At 41.3% G+C, this 15,429-nt stretch overlaps 1 protein-coding gene across 1 annotated transcript in view; it reads left to right on the forward strand.

The window, feature by feature from the left end:
• CACHD1 (cache domain containing 1) overlaps positions 1–15,429 on the forward strand; it is a 204,421-nt gene that overhangs the window by 167,842 nt on the left and 21,150 nt on the right. Inside the window, exons 13-16 of the mRNA XM_021679998.2 lie at positions 3,909–4,077; positions 8,549–8,691; positions 9,371–9,552; positions 10,452–10,562. Coding sequence (XP_021535673.2) covers positions 3,909–4,077; positions 8,549–8,691; positions 9,371–9,552; positions 10,452–10,562 — 605 coding nt within the window. The remainder of the gene's footprint in view (positions 1–3,908; positions 4,078–8,548; positions 8,692–9,370; positions 9,553–10,451; positions 10,563–15,429) is intronic.

Consider the following 15,429-nt stretch of genomic DNA (forward strand, 5'->3'; position numbering starts at 1 on the left):
TTTGTAAAACCAATCATTGTTCATGTGGAATAAGTTAAACTGTATAAAAGGATACAAAGGAAAAAGTAAACTTGGCCCTTCCCTCTCTCCTACCCTTGACCTGCCATTCCCCAGAAGCCACCACTTTTATCAGTTTCCAGAACATTCTTTATTCATACACAGGTATCTCTAGCTGGGCATGTGCATGCATGTTTAATGGCTGTGTAGTGTTGCACCGTGTTGATGGACCAAACTTGTTTGAACAGTCCTCCTATCAATATACCTTTAGATTATATCCAGTGAGGTGTTTTTTTGTTATTGTTGTTGTTTTGTTTTGTTTATCATTTTAAACACAGATTGTGAAAGTTAGGGGTTGAAAAGGAAATACGAAAGCATAAATGCCCTCTACTGACATTCTCCAAGGCAAAGCTGAATTATTCATATTCACCACCAGCAGATGGACAGTTAAGTGACCACCTGTGGCCCCCACTTCCTTCAGTGTCCTTTGACGAGCCTCATTCAGATAGCCTCTGACCAAGGAGTCAGAGGTTTGAGCACACACTGCCCACGTTATTCATGTTGCTGCCCTTTACTCCCTCTTCCCAGCCGAAAAGAAATGCTATTATGGGGCCCTTCATACTGTAATTGACCAAAAGCAGAGTGGACTTTGATTTTTTTATCATCAACTTTTAATCACGCAACTTAAAATGCAGTCATATTAGAGATTCCCTTACTTGGCCATATCTCGTGTTTAACCCACGGTCTCCAAATGGATCTACATATTCATCCCTTTAAGAATGACTTACTGAACATTTCCAGTGAGCTAAGAAGGATAAAGAGGAAGGATACTTTCTCTGCCCTCAGAGAGCATCCAGTCCAGTGGTGGATGCAGACAGACAACTTGATCCAGTGTCTGTGTCTGGAATGATAGGAATTGGGATGACAGGAATTTGGAAGTAGCCAACATGCCTTTAGATAGGACTCTCCTCCGACCTTCTTGTTCCGTTCTTTTTTTCTTCTTCTGGTTCCATTCTTAAAGCATCGTTATGGCAACATTGATTTCTACAAGGGAAACAAAAGCAAACAAAATAATAAATGAAATCTTTTGAGAAATGCACAATTTACAAGCCTAATTCTACTGATATTTTATTGTTTGGTATCGCAGATTTGAGAATGGTCAAAGTCTATTTTGAAACTCAGCTCATTTTCAGAATTTTTTTTAAGAATGATTGCACCATCTACCCTTATTTTTATACATTTTAACATAAGGATGAATTGCTTAATTTTCAGATCAGAAAGGGTAAACCACACCCCAGAATACTTCATTGAAAAATACTTTTATATTTGAAATTGGAGGTTGTTTATCTCTAGTATGTCCTGATTGAAAGCAACTCATTTGCATCCCAAGAAGATATCTCCCTTAATATTTTTTTGGCTTTAAAAGAGAAAGAAGGATGGGGCACCTGGCTGGCTCAGTTGGTGGAGCATGCAATCTTGATCTCAGGGTTGTGAGTTCGAGTCCCATGTGTGGAGATTACTTAAAAATAAAATCCTTAAGAAAATAAAGAGAAAGAAGGAGATATGAGCATTTTTAAGACCTTTTTTGCACAGTGAATAAACCCACTGTTAACATTTTGGAAAGAAGTGTTATCTTCTTAAGATTTTCTTCAGTGGTATCGATGAATTTTGGCCATTCTCTGTAGCCAAATGGATATGATCATGTAGTTAGCTTTCTCAGAGTTCCAAAGTTGTCAAGAACATCACTATTAACTGAAAAATTAAAGAGGTAATAAATAATGAGATAGACGTAAAAAGGCTGGCCTGGTTACCTAGCAATATGAACAAATAATTTTAAGTTCTTTTTTGTTACTTTTGGGGGCAGGGGAGCAGATACTCCTCTTGTCTTCAGGAATAAAATGGATTCTTCTACTAAATGTAATTCAAATAGATTTAGCTTGTGTTGCGAATGATTATTTAAACTGCTTAGCATCCATAGATAGAGCCGATACTGATGGATTATTTCACTGAATTAATTTAAATAGAATGTGAGAGATTATGTTAGCAGCGCTAAGAGATTACTACTCTGTCACTGTGCAACCCAAGTCCATCTTTGAGCATGTGAGGAGGCTGCATGCTGAGCCAGAAGAAAGGATTGCCTTCAGAAAGTATTACTGTGTTCCTGTGTGACGCAGGCATGGCTCACCTCAAAACATGAATCCCAAGGGCAATCAGTGGAAAAAAAAAAAAAAAACCACTCCCCAATCATGGAGAGCCCTTATATAGATATATTTTGGTTCCTTAATGCAAAGACTATTTTTTTCAGCTAAGAACATGATAAAAAAGACCTGTATTGTAAATCCGTTTTCTGGGGCACCTGGGTGGCTCATTCGTTAAGCCTCTGCCTTCGGCTCAGGTCATGATCCCAGGGTCCTGGGATCGAGCCCCGCATCAGGCTCCCTGCTCCGCGGGAAGCCTGCTTCTCCTTCTCCCACTCCCCCTGCTTGTGTCCCTGCTCTCGCTATCTCTCTCTTTGTCAAATAAATAAATAAAATCTTAAAAAAAAAAAAGAAAAAGAAATCCGTTTTCCTTTCCAGCGAGGAACTATTTCTGAAGTATTGCTTTTGGACGCTTAGGGGACCTTTTAATTTATCTCCTAACAGGATAGACCCTATTCTAACAATTACATTCTGGTCCCTCTGGCCAAGTTCTTGTCTTTTGGCTCCTTGGAACATGTAATGCAGGAAACAAAGGATGGCTATGTGAGACAGGAAATCGTAAATGCCACTATGGGATGCTATCATTTTCTAATGGAGGCGGTGGGCGAAAAGAATTAAATTTGCTAATCTAACTGAATATCCTTGGCAGCAGTACTTGAAAGCAATCCCACAGAGATGCAAATTTCTCCTGTGTTGAAAAAGATCCTGCAACCATCTTCATAAACCCTAAATTACACTTAACTCTAACCTGCCTACTTAAAAATTTCTCCTTGATCATGAAGTAAATCCTTTGGGCTGCTTTAGTTCTCACTGTCCTTTAGTTTTAACTTAGCTGGTTATCACACGTTCCCTTTATTGACCAACCATCTTTTAAATAGAACCTGCCTGTCTCCTTATATAATGAACTTACAGAAGTTTGGCTATCTTGTATTTTTAAGTTAAGGAGCTAGAATTAAGTAGATTGCGGGGTTTTTTGTTTGTTTGTTTGTTTGTTTATTCTTTGGTGGACACTCTTCCCAATAACTTCGTTTAAGCGTCTAAGAGCAAAGTGAACTTGGAAGTACTCCTATTTGTACATATGAGCTTAATAAATTAGGCTAAGCTCTAGAATGTTTACCTACTGCGGTCTGAAATGACAAGTCAAGCAGCCTTTGTGAGGGAGCCATAGGATTTGGACTTTTCATGAGTCTGAGATCCTGTTCATCTCCATCCAGGAAAGGAGAAAGCATTAGTCAGGAATACATGAATAAACCAGATTCTGTATGAGCTGCATGTGTATTTTCATAATTGGCTTTCAAAACAGTCAATTCTCGGAATACTCATTGCAAAACCAACTCTGTATCTTAAAATGCATTTCAAACCCAAACAGAAGGAAGTGCTATATTCTTATGCCATGTTCCAGCTTGGATTTGTTAGCCTAAAGAAGCAAAAGAGGTGTGGGGTTGCTGTTCCAAAGGGATTCCTTTCTAATCCCTTCATTGGCTCCATGATTTTCTGTTACATACAGTAATTTCCCTTAATCAGAAAGGAAAACAAAAAATAGATAATGTAACCTTTTGCCAGAGATAGTTTCTGTCACCCCGTCTTCATGGCTTTCATTCACTCATCAAATATTTTTCTATGTGGGACAGAGACAGAGAGAGAGCAGAAAATAATGTAGGCAAAGTCACTATCTCTAGGATAGTGTTAGAAATTTTTTATTGACTTTTCCAGGTACAGGACACTTCCTTTATTCTCTGTATTGTGGTGATACAACCGGAAATACCTGTCAAGCAACTGAAGAACCTCAACACTGTCCCCAGCAGCAAGCTGCTCTACCACCGGCTGGACCTCCTGGGCCAGCCTAGTGCTTGCCTTCACTTCAAACAGTTGGCCACTCTAGGTAAAGCCCTCGCTCTTTTCAGCTTCCTTTGTGGGCTGACTCGTAGCAACTCACTGTAAGTATCGGTTTGAATTAACCAAACCAGACCACAAAAACCCAGATACCGAATGGCAGCAGTGCCTGTTGGGGTCTACAGACGTGAAAACGATTGGAGGCCTTGCCTTGGATCCAGTTCTCGGGCAGATAACGAGACGAGGATTTGTGTGTTGATTTATTCAGGATGGGCTCTAAGAAGAAACGAGGGAAGAAGGGAGGGAAACAGGAGAGCAAAGGAGGAGAAAGCAAGCAAGAGTCAGATTTTAGGTGAAGTTCCAGCCTCAGCCTAATGCTATAGGGGGGCTCTGGAGTGTAAATAACCCTGAAGAGGTTGCCCAGACTCAGGAGAGGGAGCTGGACTTTCCTATTCCTTTTTATCTTTCAGCCTTCTGCTAATGCTAGGCAAAGAGGTTTTAGTAGCCCGGAGACAGTCCGTCAGAGAATCACCAGTATGGCCCAGTAGGGGCAAGCACAGAGATACAGAGATAAGGGGATACAGGGCTAGAGGCTAAGAGGTGGAGAAATAGTAAAGGGGGTCTAAGGGTAGCATTCCTATGCAGCATATCTGTGTCTACCACGGGTCCCTGTCTTCAAAAAGAGCTTAAGAAATAGGCAAGTAATTGCAAGAAAGGAAAAGGGGATTTACCTGTGTAGGTACCATATATTTTGCTTTCATCATTTGAGTTGACCTATTATAGATGAGGATAGTAGCAAGGCTGAAATGTGACTCACACTCCTCCCATGCCAAGGTGCCACCTCTTTTATTGCATGCCACCATGTACCAGGCACATACTGGGCATTTGCGTGGTACTCATAGTACTATAAAAGAGGCATTCTCTTTTTCACTGTTGAAAATTCTTTGGGTTCAAAAACACTAAGACTCATTAGGCAACGGGCAAACTGAGTAGAAAGGGGCACAGGCAGGAAGAGTATCAAGGATGGAAGTCCCCAGTGTCTAGATTCCACACAAGAGCCCTTGTGTTCGGGTTCCATCTTTTAAATTCCATCCTGTAGAGTTTCTGCCTGGTTATGAGGTCAGGAGAGCTGGCCAGACTGAGTCGTCTCTTCTACGGCATGTTCCAACAGCGTAGACAACTTGAGGAAGGCCAAAGAGGTCGGTCAAAAAAGGTTGGCTTTTCCAATTGTTTGTTTTCATTTAGGTTTTGAGGTTTTGTCTTTTGCTTTTATACAAAAGAGCATGTATGCCCTTTAATTCGTATTTTTAAGAAATGCTCACCGAATAGCCAACATGGGCATGATTCTCTTAAATGCTGTGGGAACAAGCTCAATACAACTGCTGATAAAAATGAGGTCACTGTTTTGAAATTTGAGACCGGGAAGTGCAGTAATATTGCCAGATGAGAAAAAAGCTCAAGCTTAGATTTTTTTAAATTTCCTTTGCACAATCCCTTCAGCTACACTGCTCAATAATGGTAGCCGCTAGCCACATGGCTGTCGAGCACCTAAAGTGTGGCTAGTCCAAGCTGAGATTTACTTTAAATGTAAAACACTTAATTTTTATGTAAAGTAATGTTTTTGATATATTGGATTTCATAAAATACACTAGGAAAATTAGTTTAACCTCTTTTTACTGAATGTGGCTCCTGGAAAATTTTATATTACACTTGAGGATTGCATCATATTCTAGATGGGCAGTACTGCCTCACAGAGATGCTCACAAAACGTAGAGTTTATCAACTCAAAGACTTGATGCAGAACTAATGGATGAATTCTAGATCACACAGACAGACCATAGGCCAGGGTTTGACTTTCACTGGGCATTCTTCCCACTATACCACCCAACTTCACCTTGGCGGTAGAACCTCCTCAGGACAGCGTGAAGGGGTCATCAAGGACAGTTTAGTTGGTAATGAAAATGAAGCAGGATACTCAAACTATAATGGAAAAGGAATGAAAAAGAAGGGAGACAATGGCAAAAAAAGTGGTTTCCGTCTAATTTCATCGATGATGGGGATTTTGAGGTAAGGTGTTGAATCTGTGTCAGAGCCCCATCAGGAGGGCTGAAGGAGGGACATTGTCTGTCTTGGTACACAAAGAGGAATTTTTTTAAGTGTACATCATCCAGTGTGGTTAAGTATACATGTATGTGTGTAGCTTTATGTGTCTACCTCCTAGACACAAAGCTTTGGGTCCTGTGTCTTGGTTTTTTTCTCTCCCTCAACCCAAGTCACTGCAGCAGCCTCTGCTCAAATGCCCAGTCTCTGTCACTACAAGAAAGGCCCACTCCCAAAGTGTCTCTCCCCTTAATCTCTGGCCCTACTCCTTTGTCCCTGAAGTATTATGGATTGCCTTTTGACATTTATTGCATTATTATATCGTTCTTATTCTGTTGTTTTCCTCTTTTTAAAAATTTCTAGTCTCCAACTGGTTCCTAAGCTCTCTGAGAGGGACAGTGCTCTCTCTCTAGTGCATCTGTGCCCAGAAGGCCCCATGAGCATATGCACATGAATCCATGGCATGCTGCTAGGCAACCGAACCTTTTTAAGCTTCTGGTTTTCTTCTCCTTGATAGGACTATAATACTAATCTCCCCGTCTGTCCCATGTGGTATCATGAGAATTAAATCAGACATAGCATCACTGGAAGCACTTTCTTCTGATAATGACAAACTACATAATTCTGATCTATCCTACTGAGGACAATTAAAAATGGATGGAAACTTGAGAGTAAAAAAAAAACTTTCTGGGGGCACCTGGGTGGCTCAGTCTTTATGCGTCTGCCTTCGGCTCAGGTCATGATCCCGGGGATCCTGGGATCGGGCCTGCTTCTCCCTCTCCCGCTACCCCTGCTTGTGTTCCCTCTCTCGCTGTGTCTTTCTCTGTCAAATAAATAAATAAAACCTTAAAAAAAAAAAAACAACTTTCTGAAAAGTTTCAAAGAACTAACATGATAGCTAGGAACTAGACCAAAGTCTAGGAGAATATAAGAAATCAGAGAAGAAAGCCAATATTTAAAGCCACGTTTGCAATGCACCTATTTACCAATCCAGAAGAAACAACTGGGAAATTAAACTGTGCTTTAGGGAGTAGCTTCTTAGGGCTAGGGGGAGAGGCAGAAATCAAATCCAAGACCCCCCAAATGTGGAGGCTAACACATGAAAACCCTCCCTCTCACCCACTACATATACATGTTTTAGCAGAGGTCCTGAAGAACTACATCTCCAGAGTGAGTATGAATTGAAACTGAAGAAGCCCTTGACTTGGGATTCCTGTCACCTGAGCGGTCTAAGGAACCTCACACAGTAACTAGTCGTGGACTAGTTGAGTATGGAAGTCCCACAGTGCAGCACTTGGGCCAGTATCCCGTTGTTTTGTTGAGAGCTGTCTCCGCCTTACCACCCTGCCTCATCCTGGGGTCTGGTGCCTAGCAGAAGCAAATAACAGTCCTTTCTAGAGGAAGGACTCCCCCGCTCCTGTTAGGACTCGACTCATTCTACAAATTTGTTTTGAAGTACAGTGTCCTGCACAGTCAGAGATAGCCAGGCCACAAGGAAATAAGGCACTGTGAGTGAGAACTAACAAAAGGAATGAAAAATGACCGACAGATTTAAATGAGATGAGACAGAGGACTGTGGACAGTGCTTTCTGAAAGTTTCTAAAACTATAAAATTGAACAGTGGAAAATTTCACAGACAGAGATGTAGTGTTTTTGTTTCATAATGTAATTCATTGTGAGGATTTCTGTCTTAAATAGAGAACTGGGTTTTCCTCTTAGGTAGGACCAGCAAAATTTTCGTTTATGCCAAGTTTGGCTATCCCTGTCTGTAAGAATAGTTTTTTGTTTTTTGGTTTTTTTTTTGCATTGACTCCACTATTCCATTTTTCCTTCTTTTGAAATATCAGTACCAATATGAATAATAGTAGTTAACACTCACAAGGCATTTGTCATGTGCCAACACCATCCTACATGCTTTACACTTATTGACTCATTTGCTTTGCATAAACCAACTAATGTACTTCTCACCATAACTATAAGTTTGGTGCCATAATTTCCAACTCCACAGATGACAAAAGCATCACATATATTACAACTTTACCCAACATCACATGGCCAGGAAATGGTGGAGCCCAGATTCAACCCCATCAGGCTCCATGTCCTATGCTGCCTCCTTAATCCTAAGAAGTGTAAGATGTCATCCGTAGATCTAAGATATTTTGAGCATTTGCCATTTTAGGCACTTGTATTTATTTGTACACGTGTCTCTTCTGGTTCACTCACGACTGCAAACTGCCTGAAGGGAGAGGATGAGGGCTGTTTCCTTCTTCGCTCCTTCTAGTGTTGAGTTCTTCGCTTTCCTCACGGAAGACTTTAAGCCACCATGGCTAGCAGATTGGCAGAGCCTCCGTGATGCTTTTGTTTGGGCCTGACATGAAGTCTCAGCGTTCTCAGGCCTGCTTTGTTTGCTTGTCTTTCAGAAAGTCCAACTGTCATGCTGTCTGCTGGTAGCTTTTCCTCCCCCTACGAACACCTCAGCCAGCCAGAGACAAAGCGCATGGTGGAGCACTACACAGCCTACCTCAGTGACAACACCCGCCTCATTGCTAACCCGGGGCTCAAAGTGAGTGCTGGCCCGGGGCCCTGCTTCTGGGGTACAGGCCGGGGAGGGGGCCTGGCAGGCAACCTGCGAAGTAGGAAGCCCAGCTCTGGGTCTGTGCTGCTCAGCTGGAGAGCCAGAAAGGCCGTGTGTGGCCCCCAGGAGGCTGGTTGGTGATGACCCTTCTGGCGGATTAAGGAGCCCTTTGGGCCAGATGAAGAATCTCTGTCAGGCCTTAGATGCACTAGGGGTTTTCTAGGTGGGGGGGTGTGATTCAGAGATCAGTGGAACTTTCCCAGCCCCGTTTTTCCCAAGGGAAAGAAGTAAAGTGCCCCTCTGGTCTTTTGAGATAAACATGATGATGAAGTTTAAGGAACAGAGATTTAGCTGGGGTGTGTGTGTGTGTGTGTGTGCACGCACGTGTGTATATGTGTGTGTAATGCTTCACTATAGGATCTTTCCTCTTAAATGCAGAAAGCCTCTCTAGGATGAACAATTGAGTAAATCACACATCCACTGACTATGTTTCAGTAAGCTTTTGTTTTCACCAAGTTTGGCTGTATCCATCTGCTGTGGAAAGATTTTTAAGAAGTAATTGGGCTTGGCTTCTCTGCAAGGGAGCGTTGGGAAGCCCTGCCAACGGCCCACTCTCTTTTCATGTGAGTCTTAAAGGATCCCTGCTATGTCTTCCTTTGTTTCCCAGTTCTCTGTCAGGAATGAAGTAATGGCCACCAGCCACGTCACAGATGAATGGATGACACAAATGGAAATGAGTAGCCTGAACACGTACATTGTCCGCCGTTACATAGCAACACCCAATGGCGTCCTTAGAATTTATCCTGGTTCCCTCATGGACAAAGCATTTGATCCCACGAGGAGACAATGGTGAGTTTTAGGGGCTTCCATTATCAAAGGTTCCCCCAAATCCTGGAGAGACATGATAAGTACATACAATAAAGCAACTTCAGGCAGTCACAGTAAAGAAGATACTTTCATGGCAGTGAAGACATATTTTTGAGTCTTTTTTTTGAATGCAGTATTAACAACAGCTTTGTGGGTTTCCTCTGTTGACAGTGTTTTTATCTCTTCATTGAAATTTTGAGACTGAAATGTTTTATACTTGGCCATTTCAATTCCTAGCATTTTTGCTTGAGTCCTGCCTTGCATGCAGTATGCCCATAGTGGGGATATTTAACATCCCTGCACATGATGATGGCATCAAATTACAGCCCATCTATGACCTATGAGAAATAAACAAATATAAATCCTTTTTTTTTTTCTTTTTACCTCTGGGCTTCATTTTTACTCAGATTTTCAAAAACAAAAGCTAGTCAGGGTGTATCATGGGGGGAAGGGGGCAACTTGGGCATAAAAACAGGATTTCTGATCTTGTGCTGCTTAGTAACTGAGTCACATATGAGTTGGCTATCATTTGTACTGTCCGTACCAATCCAGGGGGCAGTTTCATGGACCAAATTGCATTTGTTTCTACATTATTTATTGATTTCTTTTTATATTAGGTCTAAAACATCTATACCATAGATCTTATGAAAAGCTCAAATGTATACTGAGTTGAGTGTCTCTTACAGAAGAAGTTCAGATTTTCTTGACCTCTTGTGTTGCTACAGTCAGAGATAAAAGATAGGAATCCTTTTGAACACTAATGTAACATAGGCACAATTTATAATAAATACTTTGTAGAGTTACACGTTCACTTCTCTTTGACATTTACAGAGTAGTTTTTCATACCCTAAAATAAGGCGACTTTCTCTTGTCTCCATTAGGTATCTCCATGCGGTAGCTAATCCAGGTTTGATTTCTTTGACTGGCCCTTACTTAGATGTTGGAGGAGCTGGCTATGTAGTAACCATCAGTCACACAATCCATTCATCCAGGTAATACTTTAATTTCTTAGTCCTTTTCAAAACACATCAAGAATATTTTGAAAATTTGGAAGTCCAGTAGACAACCAAGGATTAGTGGCAAAAGCATGACCTTTGATGGGAGGCAACCTGGAGTCTGAATATTTTCTCTAGCTGTGTCATTTTGGATTCCCTGAGCATCCTCCTGTCATCCATAAAATGGGGATAATACCTACCTCACAAGGTTATCATGCATTTGAGTCGATGAAAAGCTCTTAGCCCTCTTCTTATGAAGAAGAAAAAGATGTTAGATTCAGTTAGGACAGTTTGTAGAAATACCACTCTTAACCAGTTGAGGAAATCCCACCAAGAGCCTGACAATTATTAACAAGAGAGCATTTTCCTAAGCAGAGGAGCATGTTTAATGAAGAAAAAAACAGTATTGAGACCACAATGTTATTACTTCTTTTATTTCGGTCTAACTTTTTAGAATGATATAGGAGTTTGTGGTTATTGTCACTTTGTCCTTATATTGTCTCTTGAAAACTAAAAAGGCATTTTGCAAATTGATTTTCCAAGAATGCTATTAAATGTCAGTATCATTGTAAATATAATTTGGGTGCTTTCTATTTCAGACCTTTGAGGTTTCAGTATTTAAGCTACAAATGGCAGTGAAATGTTGGGTAGAAAGGCAAGTCACACGTGCTGTTTTAATCCCTTCATTATACAAATAGGTGTTTTCCCCTGGTAACCAAGAAAGCCCATATTTTGGCTGGGACCCATAATGATGCCTTAAAATTTACAGGAGACGGATTTTTTTCTTGCTTAACTTTATGCTTTTCACTGGTGCTCATTATATATCAAATGATTGACATTCAGGAGAATTCTTCTAACACAAGTTCATTGGGAGCAAGAATTGGGAAGCAGTACTGTGTCGGAATTTCAATATCATGACCTGTGTCTCCATGGAAAGCAGGGGCCTGCCGCCAGCCAAATAGTGATTGCTTTGCAGGGCATGGTATCTGTGTGGCTCTGTCACATCTAAACAAGTAAATACTCATTTGGAACAGAACTTTTCAGTGTTCTCCTTAACAGACCATCTGTCAGGCATACACCTACTCTTGTCTGCATAGTGAGACTTGACATCTCTCCCATGTAGTCTCATCAGTTGCAAAAAAGTAAACAAAGGTGGTTTCTTTGAGGAGAGGGCAGTCACCTCGGTCTTTGATGACAATGACAATGGGCCAGCACTGGGCTTCAGATCTTGGGGGTGGGGGTGGCAGGGAGAGAATGACTGCCTGTGTGGGTCTTACTTGGTATTTGTTCCATCAGGCTCTGACACCTGCCACTCGTTACCAAGTGCTATTATCTTTTCCTTCTATACAGTACACCTTGTGTGGGGGGCAGGGGGAAGACGTGGCCACAGGGAGGTGCAGATTTTAATGCTCTTTTACATTTGTGTACATGTTTTTGTTAAAATTTGGATGGGTGGGAGAAGCTTCACTTAGCTGATTTATAAATATTTATGGTGTCAGCCCAAATGAAGCACGATGCAAATATGGGATTTCAAGTTAGAGAAACCTTCAGTTCACTTCCCTTATTTGGCTACTTTTTATAGTGTGCTTAACCTATACAAGTTTAGCTGTTTGACTTTAACAAGAGTGAAAAATGGCCACTTCAATCCTGGATTCTGTCCACCAGTCACTCAGTGAGAGTGTATTCCAAGAATAGGTATCTGCTCTTGCCTTGATCAATGTGTAGTCCCATGGACTCGATCATTTGAACATCTGCCTTATCACTGAGCATGCTTTTATTATTTAGGGCTGTGTATTTTTCACTCAGCATAGTTTAGAATACAAGTCAACTGCACTTCTGGTTGTCAACCAAAGCAACTGTAGCTTTAATGGATGTATTGATAGATGGGCTGTGCAAAAGTTACTTTTTTCAAGCGATCACCAGTGATTTTGGTCTCTTGCACCAACCTGAGAACATAACCTCCTCCTGAGATGTGATCCTACTCTGAAAAAGTATATTTGCCATTTACTGCTTCTATGACTGTAAACAAGCTCCTTTTTGCCTTAGTTCCCTTACCTATGAAGGAGGGATATTAAGGCCTATCTCAAATGATTAGGGATTACGTTAAATAATATACATGAAGCTCTTAGAATGGTGCCTGGCGCTTGGTAAGTGCTTGATAAATGTGAAATACCTGTATTACGACTATGTTCCATGAGTTCTCAGAGCCTCATTTATGTAACAGGTGACCATGCCTGTGTTGAACTGATATAATGAGAATTATAGATGATGCATGTGGAGTGTTTAGCACTGGACTTGACAATGTCCAGTCCCAAATAAGTGACAATTACTTCTTTTTTTTTTTTTTAAAGATTTTATTTATTTATTTGAGAGAGAGAGAGCATGAGAGGGGGGAGGGTCGGAGGGAGAAGCAGACTCCCTGCCGAGCAGGGAGCCCGATGCGGGACTCGATCCAGGGACTCCAGGATCATGACCTTGAGCCGAAGGCAGTTGCTTAACCAACTGAGCCACCCAGGCGCCCGTGACAATTACTTCTAATATCATGCTATTTCTGCCTTAAACCTCTGGCATTTTAATAGGTCAGAAAAGAGAACTTAAGCTAGTGTTCCGCTAGTCATGAAGCACTGTCATTCAGCCTTGGTTTCCAGAAGTGAGAGCTGATAGCTTGGGGAGGGGCTTTTCTAACTCAGCATTCACTTATCCTAGTAACTGCCCTGGGATTCTTCCGTGAGCATTATTAATAGCCTGAGAGTCTAAGTGTGCATTGTTTGGAGAATGTTAATGCTAGCAGAGACGATGAAGTACAATCAGCGATTAAGGGACTGGTCAGATGAGTCTTTGGCAGTGAAAATCTCACAGAAGTGCTGCAAACAGCATGGTCCTTTGTACCCTGAAATGTAGGCGTGGTTTGATTCTTCTATGGTATTCTTTATGAGTTGCTATGGTAACTGTACATTTTCGAAATGCAGGTAAAAATATGAATGCTAGGCTTACATGGGCAATGTGCATGCTTTTCCTTCAGCATGTTGATCACATTGGAGCAGATAGCAGTTACACAGGGGAAGTTTAGAAACAAAATTAACTTGTCCCAGAAAAACCCGAGTTGTATTTTTCACCGAGTCCACTCTCGTATTGTAGGAAGAGCCAGAACTGGTCTATCATAGGTAAAAGGTGGTCAGTCTTGTTTAAGTCTTTTAGCCATTCTAAGCCTGATTTTCCATTTATAAAATGGGAACTCTAATTCCTTCCTGACGTGGTCACGGGAAATTGAATAGTTCATGTAAAATGGCTTGGACACTCTTGAATGTCCTGCATCTCTAAGGAGGCGCAGTATAACATACTGGTTAGGAATATGTTCTGAAGTTGAAGACCCTGAACTTACATTCTTGCTTCCACTTCCAAATTCTTAATGTTTCCAAGCTTCAGTTTTCTGGAAATGATAATGCCTCATAAAGTCTTTGTGAGAAATAATTGAAATGGGGTGTATTCAAATGCCCACCAGAGCACCTGTAAATCGTGGACACTCAGTAAATATTATCATAATGGCGCCTGCTGTTTAGACGCCTCGCTCTTTCCTGGACAAGTAAGAGAGGTTTAGACTTCTTTGGACTGATACTTCAGGAAAACATTATTTGCTGCAAAAAACAAATGCCATGTAAGGTAACCGAGTCTTGGATTTCTTCCATGGTAGAATTTAAGTGGCTTCAGTAACAATAGAAAGCTTTTTTTTTTTTTAATGTTCAGTTAGCCAGCATAGAGTACATCATTAGTCTTCGATGTAGTGTTCAACGATTCAGTAGTTGCGTATAACACCCAGTGCTCATCACAACACGTGCCCTCCTTAATACCTAGCACCCGATTACCCCACCCCCCTCCCTTCTGCAACCCTCAGTTTATTTCCTGGAGTTCAGAGTCTCATCGTTTTTCTCCCTCTCTGATTTCTTCCCATTCAGTTTTCCCTCCCTTCCTCTGTGGTCCTCCACGCTATTCCTTATGTTCCACATATGAGTGAAACCATATGATAATTGTCTTTCTCTGCTTGGAATGTTACTCAGCGATCAGAAAGGATGAGTACCTACCATTTGCATCGACATGAAAGGAACTGGAGGGGATTATGCTAAGTGAAAGAAATCAAGTGAAAGAATAGAAAGATCTTATTGAAGCAATAGCCTCTCAGAGATAACCTCACAACATGGTCCTCCTTCATCTCATGCCAAACACAATTTTGACAGCAAAGCTTTGACAGAAATTTCATTGTGGGTCAAGGTCCTTTCTGATGGTTTTCAAGGGGTTTTTTTTGGGCGGGGGGGTGGGGGGCGCAGGTAGAGGGTTGGGAATGATATGTTAGTATTGATGTTGACAGTAACCAGAAGGGGACAGTTGTCTACATAACAAAGCTAATTTCACTCCCAAGTTTTGATCTTCCAAAAGATGATTTTACTTTGGGAAGTTTCTTCTGAGCTCTCCAGTTACTATTTTTAAGATTTTTGTCTATAACAGCCCCATTTTTCTGTTGGTACTTTATAAGAAATCAGGCAGGTGGGTGATAGTAATGATGGGGCCCTGTAATGTCTCACGTTGCGTAAACCCTGCAAATTCCCAGCCACAAAGGTACAGGAGCTCATTGGCCAAATAACCCAAACCACTCCAAATGCCCGTGATCATAGATTAGGAAGAACCAAGGTTCCACGTGAGAAGTCCATGCTGCTTATATATCGAGCATTTCTCTAGATGAACAATAAGTTGACTCTCTGTCCAGGTCTGAGCTTTAAGCCCTGGTTGGTTTTCTTTAGAGTAACTTCTTTTTGTTGGGTATTTTGGATAGGTTAGGCAGCTATAAACACACTGGTTCATTTAAGTCCAA

The sequence above is a fragment of the Neomonachus schauinslandi genome, chromosome 4 (genome assembly GCF_002201575.2).
Source record: "Neomonachus schauinslandi chromosome 4, ASM220157v2, whole genome shotgun sequence".
NCBI classification, from domain to species: domain Eukaryota; kingdom Metazoa; phylum Chordata; class Mammalia; order Carnivora; family Phocidae; genus Neomonachus; species Neomonachus schauinslandi.